Raw genomic sequence first — 20,815 nt, 5'->3', positions numbered from 1 at the left:
GGCTTCATGGTAGGAAAAAGTGCACGGTGGTTGTGGGTTGTTTCTCTGACTGGATGTCTGTGACCACTGGTATTTCACAAGGACTGGTACTGGGTCCACATCTATTTGTTATGTATGTAAATAATTTGGATGAGAATATTGGAGACATGATTGTATGACACTGAAATTGGTGGTATAATGGACAGTGAAGAAGGTTATCTAAAATTGTAAGGAGGTCTTGATTAATTGGGCCATTGGGCAGAGAAGTTTAATTTGCATAAGTATGAGGTATTGTATTTTGGTAAAACAAACAAAGGCAGGACTTTAATGGTAGGGCCTTGTGTAGTTTTGTAGAAGGGAAACCTCCTTGGGGTTCTGGCACATAATTCTTTGAAGTTTGCGCCACATAGATTAGATGGTTAAAAAGACATTTGGCACGCTTGCCCTCATTGCTCACTCCTTTGAGTGTAGAAGTAGTGAAGTCATGTTGAGGTTGTACAAGACATTGGTGAGGCACCTTCTGGAGTAAGGTGTCCAGTTCTGGTTGCCCAGTTATAGGAAAGATGTTATTAAGCTGGAGAGGGTTCAGAAGAGATTTACCAAGATGTTGCCACATTATAAATACTGAAGTTATAAAGAAAGGCTGGATAGGCTGAGGCTTTTTTTTCCACTGGAGCATAGGAGTTTGAGAGGCAACCTGATAGAAGTTTATAAAATAGTGAATGGTAGTTGTCTTTTCCTAATTGGGGCATTTCAAGATGAGGGGGCACATTGTTAAATCCCTCTCCTCTCACCTTACAAAGACATAACAGGCAATTTTGTTTTTGTACAGAGGGTGGTTTGCAAGTGGAATGAACTTCCTGAGGAAGTGGTGGATGTGGTCACAATTATAATGTTTAAAAGACATTTGGATAGATATATGAATAGAAAAGGTTTTGAGGAATGTGGGCTCAAGTAGGTCGGATTACTTTAGTTTGGGAACATTGTCAGGCAAGGACTGGTTGGACCAAAGGGTCTGTTTCCTTGCTGTATGACTCTTAACTGCTTGTTCAAAGCATTGATTTCTTGTGCAGTTCCTCATGTATATGAAAGTAGTTATGGAGCCCCAGGCTTTAAAATAATAGCAAAGTAGCAGACATTTAAAAGCTGCACTAAGAACAGCACAACACAGAGCGTTGCAGAGATAGTAAGATGTAAAATTGGAAGCTGGCAACTTCCGTGTTATGGTGGGAAGGAGAGGAGCAAGTATTTGAAGTGTAGTGGCTTAGTAATTTTGAAATAGCTGCAAATGGAGCATCTGACCAAATAATGTATGCAGGTAAAGGGAGCATGTTCCAATTCTGCTCCAGGCATATAAAATTGTGAACAATTTCCATCGTTCAGAGCAGCTTATTGAAGCAGCTGGAGTTGATAGAAACTAGAGGTGATGCAGAGTACCACCTGCTGTTTGTTGCGATAAAAGCTGTAAATGAGAGGCAAATGCCAATGCAGTAGTTTCCCATGATTTTTTTTAGGGTTTTCTCATTCTAAATGTTAACAGTCAAACCATGACTTAGAAAGAATGTGACTTAACAGATTGAAGTATGCAGAATGGGTGTCGTATTGACAATCTCAACTATCTCATCAGAGATGATGGGAACTGCAGATGCTGGAGAATTCAAAATAACAAAGTGTGAAGCTGGATGAACACAGCAGACCACGCAGCATCCTAGGAGCGCACAAGCTGACAAAGGGTCTAGGCCCAAAACGTCAGCTTCTGTGCTCCTCGGATGCTGCTTGGCCTGCTGTGTTCATCCAGCTTCACAAATTGTTATCAACTATCTCATCTTATAGATGTGAAATTTGTATGTATGTATGTGAAATAAACACCAAAAACAATTAGTAAATGGTGCTAAAAAGAGGTCCTCATTAGTATTGATATTTTAAGAGTGACTGTGAGTAAATTCCATGAAATTAGTAATCATACATCATACATTAGTAACCATTCGACACTTTAAGAAAAAATTTTGCGAGCACCATACATCAGTTACCATACATCAGTAGGTTTATTTGAAAGCACAAACTTTCGGAGTCTTACTCCTCCTTCAGGTGTTAGTGAGAGAGGTAGTATCAGACGCAGATCTTGTAAGTAAAAGATCAAAGGGCCACACCACTGATGGGGTTCTTTCCCTCACACGCATGCACACCTCACTCTCCCTCTCTCACACTCTTGCATACAAACAGGCGCACATGCACAAATGAATTCATGGGGTGAATTTGTATTTGCGAATATGTTCTATTTTGCTCAAAAAGCGCACGATTTATAGACAGTCTCTCTATGTGGCGGTTTATAAATTCCTGCTTTAGAAACAAAGCCAGTCTGTCTATAAACCAAAACACAGATTCTATACAACGTCTCACACCTAATATGCATTGTCGGATCCAAAATGTTACTTTACACTGGTAAAATCTTTAGTTTTCTCAGGACAGTGTCTTCAAAGGAATTTGGGTATTTACATATACATATTAATCATTTCACACCTTCTACTGATTAAAGATTTAAGAGCATCTTAGGTTTGTTTAGTACACCCTCATAAGTGATGCGACCCTTTATCTTTTACTTTTAAATTCTGCGTCTGATACTACCTCTTTCACTAATACCTGAAGAAGAAGTAAGAGTCTGAAAGCTTGTGTTTGTAAATAAATCTGTTGGACTATAACCTGGTGTTGTGTGATTTCAGAAATTAAATCTAGTTATTTTAACTCAATCGTTCAATTACACTTTATTACTGCAGAGCTGCTACTAAACAGACCACTGCAAATTAATCATATTTCTTATGGTTTAATACTATTTCTAAGCAAATGACTCTGTACATTGTATATTCCAGTTAAAAAAACTATCTTGGGTAAGTTTTAAAAGGAAATGTAATTTGTATTTTTCTTGTTGAAAATATAGTCACAATACAATCATGAAATCATAGCAGAAATTGCAAAACAATATTTTCATAAATGTTGTCATAGTCCTACTAGACCATTAGAAAGACAGACAGCTGGTGGTGGTTTAACCTGAGGGTCACCACATCTCAGACGAGGGGAGAAGTTGAGAGGAAGTTTCTTTATGGTAACCTAAGCCAGTGTGTGAACTGAACTTATTCTGTTGGTATCACTCCGGGATCACAAACCAGCTCTCTAACCAATCTGCAGAATATTTTGATATTGCCATTAATAAAGTTAAGGTAAATAATCTTCGTTAATACAAGAAACTAAAATTGTATTTGTGCAGTGTGCACCAGAATTGTAAATTCTTGTGATATGTATGACTTGAAATCCTGAGGAAGTATATAATTTCTTAATGTTATGTTAGCTTTGTCACTGAATACGTTACATTAAATAAGGCCTAATCATGTCCCACGCCTTTTGTGAAGTTGTACTTATGCGCTTAAAAAATAGCTCCATCAAATACCCCTATTTATAGCTAATATGTTTGAGCAATACTATAGGAGAATCATGGTTGCAGTGAAATCTTACATATCTTTTTGATTGTGTAAAAGATTTGCGTCTGCCTTCTGAAATATTCAGCATATTCAAGTCATCAAACTTTTTTTTGCAGACCCACCAAAAGATAATGGAGGGTCGGAGATTACCAAGTATGTACTAGAACTGTCAGAGGGTTTGAATGGTAAGTGTACTTTTTTGATTTTCACTCTGTCTTCTCAAATATTTGTGTAAAATGTTCCTATTCTGTTGATTCTGGAGTGGTGAAGTACATAATTGTTGCACTTGAAAAAATTTATTTCACTTTTGCTAAGATTGTGATTGGTGCGAGTGTTTGGGTTGTATTCAGCTGTTCTGTCTTTTTTCACTTTGATAGCTTTAGTTTACTTTGTTTTCCTAGCTCAGTAAGGAAGGCCAAATTTTTTGATTTCACGATGGCATTAAACAATTGAAATAATTTTTCATGTGTACCTTCCAGATCCTGGGACACACACACACAATAGTTGCAAAGATTGTGTCTTCGTATTTTTCTTTATTCTTGTTTGTGGACTAAAGTGGGAAAACAGTCGTTCAAACCAAAAACTAAAGGATTTGCTACACGTTTACAAACAACTTAACAAAAACTTATAGAGCTGTGTTTACAGAGTTGCTTTGCAATCAATGGGGGATGAGAGATAAGGTATGTGGCCAGAGAGAGATTCAGCCAGCAATGGGTTACTAACTGGTTTGTACAATTGTGACTTGTTGCACATACCAGCTTATCAACTTGCCAGCATGTCTCTGGTTCCTGGGGCGTTGAAAAGCTGGTGTGTGAGAATAGTGCAGTGTGTGTCTATCTCCCGCCAGTAAAAGTAACAGAAGCCTAAATTGTTAATTCAGTTATTTTCTCCCACTAGTTGCTGTAAGCTGTCGCCTTTAACTGATAACTGACTCTACTTAATGTAATAATCGGCATGTGCTTCTGCAACAAAATTAAAGAATGTGCAGAAGCAAATCTGAGAACTGAAGTCTTGGGAATCAAAAAGAATATCTCATCAATCCGCTGCTGAACTGCATTTCTTAAGTGATTTTTTTAAATTCCACCTGTGACAACAATGTATTTCTGTTTGTCTGTATCTCTCTGTTCACGTATGTAGAAGTCTTAAAAATGTGGGGTTAGGGTTTCAGCTAGTAGTTTATTTTTGATGATGGATGGTTTTGTTTTGCCTGTGGTTAGTATTTGTTTGTAATAAAAAGTAGTTCTTGTTAAGCCCAAGAACTGGTTCGTGTTTTCTGTTAACTTGTGTTCATCAGACATGTAAACAATAGACTTTGAGTACTTTGCTTAAATTATTAACCTTGGTGACAATTCTGGGAGTAGTGGACCTCAAAAATCAGTTTCATTTCCCAAGTAAAATCATACATACGTAATATAGTGAAAAACGTATATCACCATATAAAATGCATTCTGTTTAATAATACTTCTGACAGATTTGCAAAGAAAACCAGCTTTGATCTATCCAAGTTAGCTAATTTTGCCGTTGGATATACATTTTTATTTTCAATATAATTTTATGCAGTTATGAATATTATGTATCAATTGTTATGTGCTGTGACAAGTATGACTTACCCCTGGGCAGGTTTGCTTTTTTGAAATATGTTGAGTTTTCAAAAGTTTCAAGTACAGACATCCTTTCGATCTTAAACCATTCATTTGGAAAAATACAATATACGTTTATTTATCACCTTTCGCACCCTCAAGATTTCAAGTTGTTATCAGTAATAAATTATTCTTTTTATGTATGTTTGAGATAAGCAAATGCAGCAACTAGTTTGCTGCCTGTGAGGTTTCACAAAACAGTCATATGATAAGTAACCAGTTAATATTTATGATATTGTTGATCGAAGAATAAGAATTGGCTGAAACAATGGAAAAGCTCCTCTTTGAAAAGTACAACATCTCTCAAACTTACAGCACAGAGTGTGAATAGTGCATTGTCCCCGTGCTGGCCAAGAGCGAGCTATTCAGCCTAATCCCATATTCGGCTCTTGGTCCATAGTCATATGGATTGTGGCACTTTAAATATCTAAACAGGGTTTCTGCTTCTGTCACTCCTTCAGGCAGGTACTTGCAGTCAGCAATGCTGGGTTGGGGGGGCTTTTTAAGATCCTGAGGAAGCAAATGTTTGCCCAGAATGGCAAAAATGGCTGAAGAGATGCGCTGTCTTCATGAGCACATATATGTGGCGTGTAACTGGTGCAGTTGCTGTACCTTGCTGCTGCTGTCAGACAAATAGTGCACATGGCTTTGTAGCTTCTGACAGGATTCACTCTGGCAAGAAGACAATCTTGGCCAGAATGATTCAGCAAATTATTTGGCTCTTAAGACCAATTTGACATATTCTAAAAGATCTGGCCTAGTTTTAAAAATCAGTATTTTGAGTAGCGCATGGTTAATATTAATTTGTGTTTTTCAGAGAATAAATGGGACATGGTGTATAATGGACTTAGCAGAGAGCATGTATGTGATCATCTAAAAGCTGGTACATTGTATAGAATGAGGGTTTACTGCATTAGTAGTGGAGGACCAAGTCAGGTAAGAAGTTATTTAGTTGAATATGTTCTTAAACCATTTTGTGAACTTTTGAACTCATTAAGGCCAGACATTTTCATTTCTGTTTCCTGTTTGTATATATCAATCGCATCAAGATCTATTGAGCTAACACTGCTTGAGGAACCCATTTAACTTACATTATTATTATTTAACTTCACTTCTGAAAAGGACTGCCTGTTGGCTTCCCATTCATGTACTCCCATCCCAAGTAGTTCAGAAAAATGGAAAACATATCATATGCTCTTTGAATAAATACCTCAGTCACCAAATCTTCATACTCATATAGATCTTAGTCTTTTTAATGATCAGCTAAAATTGAATGCGCCAGCAATAAATTTCAGCTTTGTGGTTCGTGTCAGGTGTCAGTATAATTCAGCCTACACTAAGGTTGACCCCCTGTTTCCTTCTAGCCTGCCCACTGAACAATGTACCGTAATGTAGCTCAGAAATGATATGTTGGGGTACCTGTGGGTTGGTTTCTAAGCTGGTTGAAGTTTGCGAGTTCTCCTTCCAGCTAAGCCATTATGAAAAGCATCAGGGTTTTTCCTGTGACAGTGTCAGATTAACTTGGTGAGGAAGTAGATTGCACTTTGCACGTAGTCAAAAAAATCAGCTTTTCCTTAAGCAAAACAATGTTTTTGGTTGTATCACCAAACAATTTATTTTGTAATTTCACTTAATGTAAAATTCTGAAGCATTTAGGCCCTGTGCCCTGTATAAACAGAGTTAGATGTTGAGGAACAACCAACTATGAATCATGCTGCTTGCAGACCAGTGTTGATACTTACTACGGAATCTCCATGTATTTCCGACAACATCTATCTTGAGGAAGTTCAAAGCTACCATGTAAATACAGTAGAAGTCTTTTCCGCACCAGGATCAAACTGCTCTATTAAATATCTGGAATATTAACAAAAATTGATTCATTCATAATTTTCAGTTGTAGCTTAGGTGATACAAAGAAATAATGATGTTATAATCAATTTCTTTTTCCTTAAATAGGTTTCTGAGGTTTTAACTGTACAAACTGCAGCTGTTGTTCCTGGACATTGTCAACCCCTTCGTGTCTCTGGTAAAGCTAAAGCTAGAGAAGTGGCACTCCGATGGGGTAAGAACTTTGCCAAATGTGTGCTGATGCACTGCTGTCTGCACACCACTTACATCTCAACCTAATGATTCCTTTTCTTTTTTGTCATTGCCTGGCAGCACCACCTATGGTAACTGGTGGCTCCACAGTCACGGAATACTCAGTGGAGATCGGAGAGCCAGGATTGGATGATCGAAGACTTGTCTACAAGGGTCCAGAGCTTGAATGTACAGTAGGCAGTCTTTTGCCAGGGAAGAAGTACCGTTTCTGGGTAAAAGCTGCAAACAAAGTTGGGGTAAGATGCAAACTCAGACAACTGATTTTAAATTTACCAACTGAAATTAATGGTGATAACGTGACTATTAATAACTGGATGTGCAAAAGTACAAAATACTTGAGAGGATTACATTTTAGTACGATTTTTAAAACTATAGTTTAGTGCAGTTATCAGAAATCTCACTTAAGTTGCCTCACTTGTATTTAGTTTAAGGTAGGGTCAATATTTCAATACTCTGTGAAATAATGCAATTCTAAATAAAGTTGGAAAAAAGCTTATTAAAAATGACCAAACAACGGAATGGTTAATCCGGACAAACATGAGAACATTTGTTGATTTTTATAATTGTTATTTTTTTCTTAATTTTACATATGAAAGCATATAAAAATCTAATTGACAATTTTAATTCTAGTAAAAATTGAGAGTCATTTTGAGCAGACCTTTTTAATACAGTCATGGTATTTCTAAACCTATTTTGAAAGCATAAATAATAAAATGTGAGGCTGGATGAACACAGCAGGCCAAGCAGCATCTCAGGAGCACAAAAGCTGACGTTTCGGGCCTAGACCCTTCATCTGATGAAGGGTCTGGGCCCGAAACATCAGCTTTTGTGGCTCTCTGATGAAGGGTCTAGGCCCGAAACGTCAGCTTTTGTGCTCCTGAGATGCTGCTTGGCCTGCTGTGTTCATCCAGCCTCACATTTTATTATCTTGGAATTCTCCAGCATCTGCAGTTCCCATTATCTTTGAAAGCATAAAACTCAATGTTCCTTTGCAATTTTAATACTTGAGATCTTTTGAAGGGGTGTTTACATGTTGTGTTTGTACTTTAGTTTCAGTAATTGCCAGTATACTTCTGATATCATTGGTGTTGCCTTTAATGCATTTTAAACTGCATGTGATTTGCTTCTTCCTATAGTATGGTCCATGTTCTGACAGCACTGATATACCCACAGCAGCAGCACCCCCTGACCAATGCAACGTACCTGTTGCAACGTGTAAGACAGCCACATGTGTACATGTGCATTGGGAGGTACACTTTCTTACCTTTTAAATTATTAAGTTTAGCAGTGTTAAATAACAAAAATCTGTAATGGAATGAGAATTGCTATTCACTCCATAATTGATGGCCAATATCAGATATTTCACTAATATGGAAAGTATTCTAGCTATCTATCATAGGTTGTATCATAATCACCATAAGGGATTTGTAATTAGGTTGTAAGTTGTTAACTGCCAGAAGTATCCTAAATGTACGGTGTCCTATGAAATGTATTGCACAAAGATTGGCAATAATCAATGTTACAACCACCACAGTCAATTTCCAGATCCTTTCATGTATCCAAGTAACGATTGTTTCTTGTGTCCTTCTATATTTATGTCCTTAGTTAAATATTATTGAGTTATAATAGTTCTTTCCACACTATGTTTTTGGTCTGCTTTTAACAACTGACATTATCCTGCACAGATTACTATCGTTTGGAAAAGCTGTGATGGAGTAACACTCAGGTTGAGTCAGGAGTGTAGAAAGAGATAAAAGTTTGACATATAGCTCTTATCCAAAGATTCCTCATAAGCAAATAAGTGGCAAGACTAGAAAAATTCAAAATAATAGCTGCGGCAGTGTACAACCATAGGACTCAGTATGAAATGATTTCGCCTGCTGACGCTAACACAAAAATTACAATTTCAAGATACAATTTAATCCACTCAGAACACCTTCAATGTGTCTGAATAAAGCCAATTGATTCCATTATGTATAGCACAGAATGCTAGCTCTTGCCAGAGGGAGAACTTATGTTAACGAAGCTCATTATAGTAAAGTGGAAATCAGCCAGAAAATTTGAGAATTTAAAGGTATTCTATGATCTGTGAATCTGCACACATTTTCATTAGATTTATAGCATTCAAATGGTTTTGCGTCACAACTCCTCTTGCAAATCAACTGCCCATTAAAAGTCACCACAGGAAGTTATGTCCAAGAGTTAATAGCAAAATGTAAGACTAGGAGTAGCCAATTCACACCCTTGAGCCTGCTCCACCATTGGATTCAGTCATATTGATCTCACCTCAGCCTCAACTCCACTTTCCTGCCCACTCGTCATAACCCTTCAAACTTTAATTAAAATTCTATCTTATCTCTTCGTCAAATTTACTCAATGTCCCAGAATCCACTGCTTTCCGGGATATTGCATTTCATGGATTCACGACTCTTTGAGAGAAGTAATTTCTCCTTGTTTCTGTTTAAATCAGCTACTCCTTATGCTAGAACTAGGACCTCTCATTTTAGATTGTCAACATGAGGAAACGTCCTTTCTTTATCTACTTTGTCAATCCCCTTCAGCATCTCTTACCCCTCAATTAGATCTTCCATTCTCTAAACATGAGTGAGTATAAGCCTAAGCTGTTCAATTTCATTTCTTGAGACTAACCTCTTATCTCTACAATCAATCTAGTGAACCTCTTCTGAACTACCTTTTGTATAACTACAACCCTCCTCAAATAAGCAAACTACTATTCTGCGCAATATTCTAGGTGCAGTCTAATTAATGTATAGTTTCAGCAACATTTCCCTACTTTTATGCTATATTCCTATTGCAATAAATGCTAAGATTCCTTTATTACCTGCTGTACCTGCATGCTAGTTTCATGAAATTTATGCAGCAAGATACTCAGACCCCTCTGCACTGAAGCATCCCTCTGGCTGAAAAAATGAACAATTTTAAACTTGCCTATCTCATTCCTGTGTGCAGTTCTACATTTTAAGCATGTTAAACTCTTAGTTTGTTTTTTTTTGTTAATTTTTCTTCGTCTTTTAGACCAACCTTTCTATCCCTGTCTTTCTCTATATCAGATGTGGTTTTAAATTTACATTTCTTCAATCGGCTGTTTCTTTGTAACTTAAATGTAATTGGTTGTTGTTTCTGTCACCCACTGAGGCCCAAATGACCTAATCTCCTCTCAGCTCCATTATTAGATCCAAATTCCAACATTTTAGAGTGCAAAAATTCCAGTGAAAAGAGTGAACAGTGAAGAACATTTGAGAGCTGGTCTTCTAATGGCATAAAACATCAGATATCCTCCAGCAAAGTCTTGCCCATTGTAACTGCATTGCTATTGCTTCTCTCACTGGTAGTGTATTGCACCTCGGTCTGTCACATGCAATGAATGTTAGTTGAGTCTGTTGTAGGCACATTGAAGAAAATATGCCAGGAAAACTATCTTTTATGGTAAGCAACATTAAAGCTGAAAAGCAGAGTATTATGAAAATAGTGCCAAATGTTAACATATAAGGTTTAGGTACAGGTTCTGACACAGTTGGTAGCTGGAAAAGTTAACAAACTGCTTGCGCATACCTCGCAATACACAAGAATGCAGCGAAATTAAATTCATAAGGGTACCTTAAATCCTTTAAGTTTAGGCACATTGTGACTGGTGTTGATCTTTGGACATTTTATGTTCTGATGATTAGATGGTTTGAAATGTAAATAACTGTTTGCTATTAATGCCAAAAATTGCTTCGTAGAGCTGCATTAAGCTAAGCTGTATTTGTCTTCATTTCTCCTCAGTGCCCTCCATCTAATGGTTCTGAAATCACAGAATTCAGGCTAGAATTTGGAGGCGTGGAAGGTTGCATGCAAGTTATTTACTGTGGTCCTGCCCTTAGTTATGAAGTGAAATCCCTGACACCAGCAACAGCATACTACTGTAGGGTTCAGGTAGGAACAATGTCTTAATTTTAACATGGCAATTATCACAAAATCTTGCTGGTTTTTCATTTATGCAATTATAATTTTGACAATTATTTTGCATCTCCTTTGCATTGTTGAAATGAGCCTTTTGCATTTTTTTTCTTGCCTCACTCAGGCTGTGAACGCTGCAGGTGCTGGGTACTATAGCGATACTGCCATATGTATGACACCTGCCTCAGTGCCAGCTGCAGTTAGTGTACTGCAAACGATTGATGAAGACCAGCTCTCAAATGTTCTTCCTTCACCATCAACGTGCCTTGCTATTCAGTGGGAGGAGCCTTGCTGCCATGGATCTGAAGTCATTGGTTATAACATAGAATATGGAGATAAGCAAATTGCAGGAGTAAGCAACGTCACAAGTGCCATCATTGAGGATCTGCAGCCAGATACAGCATACAGGTATTTTGTTAGACTGAGTTGATAAATATATTTTACATTATCTTCTATGAATAACTGTAATGATAAGAGTAGTTTTAAAATCCTAGTCATCAGCATTTGACTTGTCATTTCTATTTTCAGGATAAGAGTACAAGCTGTCAACAGTATTGGAGCAGGCCCTTTCAGTCATTCCATTAAAGCCAAAACAAAACCACTACCTCCTGAGCCACCTCACCTTGAGTGTGCAGTTTTCAGCTACCAGAGCCTTAAGCTTAAGTGGGGGGATGGGCCCAACAAAGCTTTAACCACCAATTCAACACAATATACCTTGCAAATGGAGGACAAATTTGGAAGGCAAGTGTGGCTCCTTTCAAATCTTTCTTTTATTTCAATTAACACGTAGCAAAATTCATCCATGCATTGACCACCAGGTTATTTCCACTTATTTCAGTTTGTATTGTATTTTAAACAGTACTTTACACAATCTGCTTTACGACCATCAGAATTTCAAGTCACGACCTGCAGAATTAAGAAACCTGTAGACCTTGCCAGGCCATCCTAACAGCAATCTGTAGAGTGGTTAGGAATTGGTGGCATGTCATGCTATTGCTGGAATTGTATGGAAACCAGTTAATGCACTCATTCTGATAATGTATTGGTTTGCTATAATGTGATCATTACCATTTCTGGTCTCTGTAGACATTATTGGAGTCAACTATGCTACCTGTTGATCTGAGTGATTCATAAACTAGGGTTTTAATTTACGCAGTGAAGTACTTCACATGCCCAAACTAGTTTGTACTGGTGAATAAAGAAATCTTTTTTCAGTGTTTACTGATGTGACCTCCAAAATGTTGTGTAGTGTGAATACTTTATTGCATAGATAGCTGGTTATTTAATTTTGTTTTTGGTAAAGTGATACAGTTTACTCTTAAGGGGAATGCTTTCAGCTGTCTTTATAAAAGCTTGAATATAACTTTATTATTTGTGTATTTTACAGGTTCATTTCTGTCTATAGTGGGCCTTGTCATACGTATAAAATCCAGAGATTGAATGAGTCCTCAACTTACAACTTTAGAATTCAGGCACACAATGATGCTGGAGAAGGACCATTTTCTGAAGTTTACACTTTCACCACAACCAAATCTCCTCCTCCTCCACTTAAAGGTAGGTCCTGTGAAAGTTCTGTAATGTTGAAAGAATGCAGATTTTGTGACACATACTTGAATCATATGAAATGATCATATAAAATGATCTGGTTTCCTCATGAGAAAGTAGCAGCCACCAAACCTTTGAATTAATTTCATACCTAGGTTCTATCCCCAATTTGTTGTATATCAATTTGCTTTTGATCATCCTGGAATGAAAAAAGATGCTAAATCACTACACATTACAGTTACAATATTTTCTGTCATTATAAATTGACGTTTAATTTTAGACAACTGTGATGTTGTCTCACGCATTGAATAAAGAGGAAAACATTAATGATCCCTGGGATAATAACATGAATTATTGGCAAGTTAAAGTTTACAGACAGAGATACCTTTGTAGACTGATGTAATCACTACATATAATGTCAGTCATGAAAGACATGGAAGTATTTATCCTTAATATTCTCAAATGAGTAGTTGGATTTATGTTGCACACAATCTTATCTGAATCTAGTAAATCAAGTATCGAAGGTTACCTTGCTACAATGCTTGCAACCATTAATCATTAATTTCTGTAAATCGCATAAGCAGAAATAACACCAGTCATTGTAGCAGAAAAATACAGTTTTGAGAATTCAGGATTCCACTGTCAAAGCGTCCAGTACTGAGTCATTGCAATGCTGTATTAGATGAAGAGACATTATAATGGTCCTGTGTGCCACTTTCCTTCAGTACAGACATGGTATTTAAGCAATCGATATGATGAATTCTTGTTAAGTTTTTAAAAAGTTGCTTTAGTGATGTGATGAATTTATTCCTCTTTAGTTATTCTCTGTTTGAGTAAGAAATAGGCTTACCTACGATGATTGTGAAAGAATTTCAGACGCAGTAATTGTGTGGATAAATGTATGATTCCCATATGTTCTGTAGCATACAAATACACCAAGCCTTAGCAATTTCACCTTTTTCATTCAGTATAATCTTACACTGCCTAAAGATTCAATATCTTGGAATAATGAGAAAGACCTGGTGAATTGAGCCTCGGACCATGCAATTCAGTGATATGTAAATAAAACCAAGTGGCTTTGCAGGTGTCTCTTATAGTGTTGGAGTTGGAACTAGGTTTGAATATATGTATATGTAGTCCCTTAACTGTGAGGTGATACCCTAGTACTTTGCTTGGAAGGGCATTGAAAGTCAATATAAAATAGTTCTACAATTTTAAAGGGGATTCAGGAGCGTGAAGATGTGCACAGATCAGTGAAGGTGGAGGAGAGATGGAGAGAGCTGTGAATAAAGGATACAGTGTTCTCGCCTTTGTTAATAGGGTACAAATTACAAAAGCAGGGAATTGATGTTAAACATGTACAAGACAATTGTTGGACCTGACCTGGAATATTGAGATTGCCACATTATAGGAAAGATGTGAATGCATCGGACAGAGGGCGGAAGCAATTTACAATATTGGTTCCAAGAATGAGAAACTGCAATTATGAGGTTGGATTGAAGAAGTTGGGACTTTTCTCCTTCGAGAGAGGAAAGCTGAGAAGAGGTTTGATTGAGGTTTTGAACATCATGAGTGGACTGAACAGAGTAGACGGAGAGAAATTGTTTCCAGTAGTAAAAGGAAAAAAAAAAGGGGATATAGGATGTTGTGAGAAAAATGCAAGCTGTTAGGATATCAAATATTCTGTCTGAAAATGTGGGTAGCAGCAGGTTCAATTGAGGCAGTTAAAAAGGCATTGGATGATTAATTGGATAGAAATGGTGTGCAGGGATATGGGACAATAACAGGAGATTGGCACTCTGTCAACTCGGAAACCACGTTTACATGTGGGGCCAAATGGCTGTAACAATTGTGATGTATTTACTTTAGGTTTGTATTCATAAGTAAGTGACAGAAGTAACCACTTGATTTCAATTTCTGGATGTTTTCATTGGCCGAATGCTCTGTTTTGTGTTTTAACCAGCTGTTTTTTGTTTTGTCTTTTTCAGCTCCCAGAGTGCAAATGTTGGATGAAAACACTTGTGAAGTCATGTGGGAAGCACTACAGCCAATGAAAGGAGATGCAATTGTTTACACACTTCAAATTATTATTGGGAGAGAAACTGAGCAGGTAGACTTAGTTCAGTCTTCTGATCTATTAGACAAGCCTTGAATATGCACTTCTCCTGTCACAGTCAAGTTTTCTGTCAGTCTTGAATTTTGCTTGAAATTTCTTATTTTATACAATGAAATAAGTGTTGCTTTGTAAGATATTAGTATAGGCTGGCATATAAATCTACAATTAATTGAGGTTCAAACTAACAAATGGAAAAGGAGAAAATTGATTAATTCAATGTCTCTGCCTCTGGTGTAAACTAATGTATGAAATCTTTAATGTTTGTCTCCTCTGCATGCTTTTCAAATTTAGGCTTTTGAAATGACTTCGTAATTTAATACATGCTGTCTCCCAGTGAGGCAGAGTTTTATTTTTTGTTGTAACTTCAAACCTTTTGAGATTCATTGTATCATCCAACAGATAAAACTAATAATTCTCTTTTCCATAATGAAATTATTTGTTTTCAATGTGATTTTTGCAAATGGCAAATGTTCAACATTCAAGGAGAACTAAATATGGATGCATTTCATGCATCTGAACTACTGAAATAGGGAAGAGGAATGGGTTGCATTTCAAACTTCCATTAGGTGTTGACACTTCATATACAATGCCATGACAGATTGGGAGGTTACAAGAAAAATTAAGAGTGAGCAATGCTCATGCTCAACTGAGAATTCAGTAGCTCCAGAATGAAAGAATCAGAGATTCATGCCTTAAGACTTGGAAGTAGGGAATAGAGGCAAAAACATAGTTTAAGGAAGGATTCTCGTTACTAATAGTAGCTTGAGATTTTAACTTTATCTTGCCAACAGCAATAGCATGTGTCCTATAAATTTTGTGACAAAATGGACACTATATATTTAAATAATTCTTGTACAATTCCATTGCTTGTCATTTTTATAAATTGGCATCAGTAATAAAATTGAATCCGTCTCACTATTTAGATTCTGCCAGTTATTTGATACTTGGTTTAGTCGCTATTATGTAAAGTTATTCTTTCAAAGAATTCTGGTAAATGAGGGTCAGAACAGTAAATGTTTTAGACCGGAAATTCTACTCATGTACAGTAATGTTTTGTTTTCCAAAAGTCACAATCAGTAACTTAATCTTACTTTTCCTTTCACATATGCTTTTTTGTATCCACCGCAAGGTCTATTTGTCTTTTTCATCCATTGAGCTTTGAACTGTAACCTTTTTTGTAAGATACCCTGAATATTTACAAATATTTATTCCTTGTTGACGTTGCGTGTAGGGAGTGCAGCCTATATCAATGGAAAACAGAAGCTATTATCATGAAAACGTGAGTTATTTTTAAATGGGAGGAGTTAAATTAGAAAAAAGCCAATGGTGTTTGCTTACATTCTACAATTGCAGCATGAAGCCTGAACCATCACAAACCTCATGTAGAACTGCTTAAGCATAAGTTACAGATGAACATTTCATCACTGCTAATTAGTGCAGTAGGGATATTGCAATAGCTGAATAAACTAGTACAGCAGTAGGAATAATTCTTTTAAGGAGTTTTAGACACTGGGGAATTAATGACAAATTTAGTGAATTGATAGTTCTTTGGGCTTACCAGCAAATCAATCAATAAATTAAAAAACAGGCATGTTGAATGAATTAATTGTACATTGGCCACTGACAAATCAATAAAGGATGGAGCACCAGCACGCACTCAATCAACGAACCAGCAGACAGCGACAATTTGGTAAATTAATGAAGCTGGGGACACACTAACAATTGAACGATTAATGGATCAATGGTAAAGGTACCAACAAATTAATTACTGCATTAGAGAGCCATGATGAATCGAGGGACAATAAACAGTGATGGCAAAATGAGTGGAGAAGCAAACATCAGTCTAACTTTACAGTAAACAATTCTGTGGTGTGTCTACTAATGTATAAACGTACATGTTAAATTCCTAAACCAAATCTGTTTATGGCTGGTACAACTGATTCTGGCATTTGTGTATTTGAAAAATTAAAGACTTTGTATTCTTAAAGTGTCTTTTCACAACTACTGGATGTAACAAAGCACAATCTGGCTAATCAAGTATTTTTGAATAGTAGTCACTGTTAGAATGTAGGAAATGTAGACATGAGAAAGTAGGTATTTTGGATAAAGTAATTCTCTTGAGCATCAGTGAGCTTTGTAGCGATTTTAATTAGTGTCATACAGCCATAGAGATGTACAGCACAGAAACAAACTCTTCTTTCCAAACTGCCCATGGTGAGTAGACATCCTAAATCAATCTAATCCCATTTGCCAGCATTTGGGCCATATCTCTAAAACTTTCCTATTCATACATACCCATCCAGATATAACTGTATCAGCCTCCGGCACTTCCTCTGGAAGCTCATTCCATACATGCACCCTTAAGTCCCCTTTAGATCATTCTCCCTCTCACCTTAAACTTACGCCCTCTAGCTTTGGAATCCTCACCCTGGGGAGTGCATGCTGGTGCTCCTTGGCTATTTACCCTGTTGATTTCCCCTAATGATTTTATAAACTTCTATTAAGCGCCCCCCCATCAGCCTCCGACACTCCAGGGAAGGTTGCCCACCCTATTCAGTGTCTTCCCTATAGCTTAAATGCTGCAACTTTGACAACATCCTTGTAAATCTTTGCTGAACCCTTTCAAGTTTCACAACATCCTTTCTATACTAGGAGATTGGAACTGAACGCAGTATTCCAAAATTGAAGGATAAATATTGACTAGGGCAGCAGTTTGGAGATAATTCCACTGCTCCACTTCAAAAAAGACCCAATGCATTATTATATCCAATTGAGGGGGTATTCAGATCTCAGTTTAATGTTTCATCCTCTGCAGGTGCACCACTTCATTGCTACTGCATTGGAGCGTCAGTGTAGATTTCTTACGTTAGGTTCTATAGTCACTGCTCATACACCAGGCTATTGCATTAACTGAAAAAGTTGTTTAAATATGTTTCATTTAACAAGAGCTAAATTACTTATTGTTTTTCGTACTTAAATCTAGGTGTACAGGGGGCCAGAGACTTCATTTCGTCTAACCAACTTTCAGACAAACTGTGAATATCGGTTCAAAGTCTGTGCTGTCCGCCAGTATCAAGATGCTGCTGGAATGCAAGAACTCTATGGACCTTACAGTCCCATTGTGCCATTCTCATCTCAGAGACAAGAATCAGCCTCAAATAATACTGAAACTGCAGTAGAGCTCACAAAAGTCAACAGGGAAACACTAACTGATGAGCAGTTTGCCGCCCTGATTGTTGCAGGCTTTGCAGTAGTTTCTATTTTGTTTGCTTTCATTATTCAGTACTTTGTAATTAAGTAGAGAATGGGAAACAAAATGGCTATGTTTGTATCATCTATGATAAAGACTCTGGCATTTTTCTTGGTTTTTCGTCCAAATTAAACTGATAATTGGAAATTATTCAATGCTGAAAACTTACATTTCCATCTTTGTTGCTGCTGACAGATGTGAGGCAGTAGTAACAAAACCCTTAGCACATGCAAAGACAATTTTTGTAAGAGGGTCAGCTGAGGCTTCAAATTCTTGGATCAGCTGTTCTAGAGACAGCTAGAATTGCCTTAGTATTTTAGACTCTCAAGCCAGTGCTATCCGGCCATTAGAGGCTTAGGACAAATACTTTGCAAAAGGAGCCCTCTAAAAGAGCTGAGAAAGATGTAGTAGATTTAAGCCAATTTTAAACAATAGTAGGGAACACACTGAGACTCTGGTTTTTTTATGATCTAGAGCAGAGCTTTATCAGTGGTCATGACTTCAAATGATCTATGAACTACTTCGTTGCAAATTTCTAGTACATATGATTGGTTTCATTACATAAAAGCATTGCTAACTGTGGGGTAATTAAATGTGTATTGAACATAAGTTTGGAAAAATGTAGTTTGTACTATGCGGTTAGTTTGAAAAACAAAAGGTCCTACAAATTGCATCACCTACATACTTTGAGGTGACGATGTTGGGCCCCACATTTGCATTTAAACTTTTTTGTGTTCTGGAAATCCATGAAGGTAATTCAGTGCTAATGTGTTTGCAGGAAACTGCAGCACTTTGTAGCAAAGCACAAATTTTAATAATGTCTCTGATTGTAACGGTGCAATATAAAAGTTGCAGTTTGTTATAAATGTTTCACTAGTTAAAACTGTGCAGTTTTTCACACAAAAATACAATATTAAGAAAAAAGCAAAGAACTAAAATAGAAGTTTCTTAGTTTTCCCTTTAAAAGAAATAGAGGAGAGAACATGGTCCTTAAACTTTGTCCTGAAAGGTATTGTGAATCTCAGAACAAACTTGCAATTTTAGATGATAATTTAACGTTTTGCTAAGCATGATTTCCAAAATGCTGCAGGGTACCCAAATGACCATACTGTTATATGCCATCTCACAGAATGTCAGTATTACATTCCACTACTTTTGCATCAGAGATGGTGCCATTCGGTTTTTTAATGATGTCCAAATGGAAGAAATCCTAGCATTTCACTTTCAACCAGCTCAGTTGGTTTGTAAAGAAAAGAAGGGGTGAGTGATTGTGTTGTGAAGTAGCAATATTTTTTTGTCCTAGGAATTTCATTTATGGTGCAATTCTAGAATAATCTCTCCAAATATATATCTTCCATTTTATATTTTATTTATTACAGTTAAGTCGTCCAGGAAATTTATGTATGAATGTATTGTTATACTTGTAGAAAGTCTTAACTTAATTAACAGCTTCTCAATGTAGTGGAAGCCTTGTGTTTGCTGTGTTACTGGAAAGTATGTTTCCATATTCAGATAACTAAACAGAAGCAAATGTTTTAGTCTTTATATCCCGTAGAATGGTTTAAGTCCTTTTCTTTCTTGGTGAACCTGTATCTTTGTTTCCTGTTTCATTTTTATTTCTTAAATGAATTGTGGCATTCAGTTAAAATAAAGATTCGGGATAGAGCTTTTTTTGGTCTGTTTTGCCAAAGGTGATGTCTTTTGATTTCAGTTTCTTTTAATGGGGCAAGCCACATAGGTGGTGATTAGCTGTTTTATGGTGGTAGTTGGTTGAAACAATCCCATGTTGACATCTGGGCAAGCTGTGTTTCAGCAAGTCATCAAAACAAAAACTGGCAGATTTCTGGACTGGAGTAATTTCATAAGAAACTTATGGTGCCTGATTCTGGATGTTTTACGTACAATAAACATAAACTGTATAACGGCTTCAACCATTGGCAGTAAGTTTATTACTGCAATTTATTGTACTGGGTACAGTAGTAATTTTATGTTGCATAGTTTTAATATTAAATATACATTCCAAAACATACCTTAGGTGGCATTAATGTACTAAATCTTATTGCTTTCAACTTTGTATTGTACTATGTGGAATCATTCACAGATTCATGTTAAAACTGCCATTCCTATGTATGACTAAACTGTAACTATCAAATAGATAATATATTTAATAATGGCAAATAAAATGTAAATTAATTACATAAAATGTTAAGGTTTTGTACATCAATACCTTATTTCAGATAATAGCGTGTTTAGTTCTACATTTGATGTCTTGTACTCTTGCATCCATATCCTAAGTCTGGACTAAGTCTCAAAATATAATTCATCTGACAGAAAATCGTGTTTTGGATCATAACTGAAATATAAGCTTTGACAATTTAACAAAAGCTATTTTCAAGAAATTATTTGGAAAGGAATTAACTTAGAGAAATCGTCAATCATGACTTGGAGACTATTGTGATTTGCTTTCTGAATTCGGAGAGCATTTCCTGTACCAGCATGAAGGAATATGAAGGACAACATTGTGATTGTGAATCTGTGGGCATTTTTTATTCAAGTACTTTCTACATACCTGTAGATAACTAAAAATCTTGTGTGCAGTACTGCACCTGTGATGCTTGGAAGATTGCAGGTCAGAGGTAATACAGCTGTTTTATATGATCCTATAAGAGAAGTCACTTTGACATCTTGAAAGGAAATGAACTTCACAGTAGTGAGTATTGAGCGGCCGTATTCTCAAAGATGAACACAACAT

The 20,815-nt window shown here is 36.6% G+C and overlaps 1 protein-coding gene across 5 annotated transcripts in view; it reads left to right on the top strand.

The window, feature by feature from the left end:
- LOC125458800 (fibronectin type-III domain-containing protein 3A-like) overlaps positions 1 to 20,232 on the top strand; it is a 143,538-nt gene extending 123,306 nt beyond the window's left edge. For 4 of the 5 annotated variants that reach the window (XM_048544482.2, XM_048544483.2, XM_059651494.1 and 1 more), the window contains exons 16-26: positions 3,569 to 3,637; positions 5,910 to 6,028; positions 7,049 to 7,154; positions 7,253 to 7,428; positions 8,329 to 8,442; positions 10,979 to 11,128; positions 11,277 to 11,560; positions 11,681 to 11,893; positions 12,540 to 12,706; positions 14,686 to 14,807; positions 17,797 to 20,232. In XM_048544482.2, coding sequence (XP_048400439.1) covers positions 3,569 to 3,637; positions 5,910 to 6,028; positions 7,049 to 7,154; positions 7,253 to 7,428; positions 8,329 to 8,442; positions 10,979 to 11,128; positions 11,277 to 11,560; positions 11,681 to 11,893; positions 12,540 to 12,706; positions 14,686 to 14,807; positions 17,797 to 18,114 — 1,838 coding nt within the window. In that variant the 3' untranslated portion in view covers positions 18,115 to 20,232. The remainder of the gene's footprint in view (positions 1 to 3,568; positions 3,638 to 5,909; positions 6,029 to 7,048; positions 7,155 to 7,252; positions 7,429 to 8,328; positions 8,443 to 10,978; positions 11,129 to 11,276; positions 11,561 to 11,680; positions 11,894 to 12,539; positions 12,707 to 14,685; positions 14,808 to 17,796) is intronic. The other variant, XM_059651495.1, reaches the window with a different exon arrangement.
- The last annotated feature ends 583 nt before the right edge of the window (positions 20,233 to 20,815 follow it).

This window comes from Stegostoma tigrinum, chromosome 15 (assembly GCF_030684315.1).
Source record: "Stegostoma tigrinum isolate sSteTig4 chromosome 15, sSteTig4.hap1, whole genome shotgun sequence".
Taxonomy (NCBI): Eukaryota; Metazoa; Chordata; class Chondrichthyes; order Orectolobiformes; family Stegostomatidae; genus Stegostoma; species Stegostoma tigrinum.
Note: the sequence above shows the minus strand (reverse complement) of the source record. Positions and strands in the feature narration are given on the sequence as shown.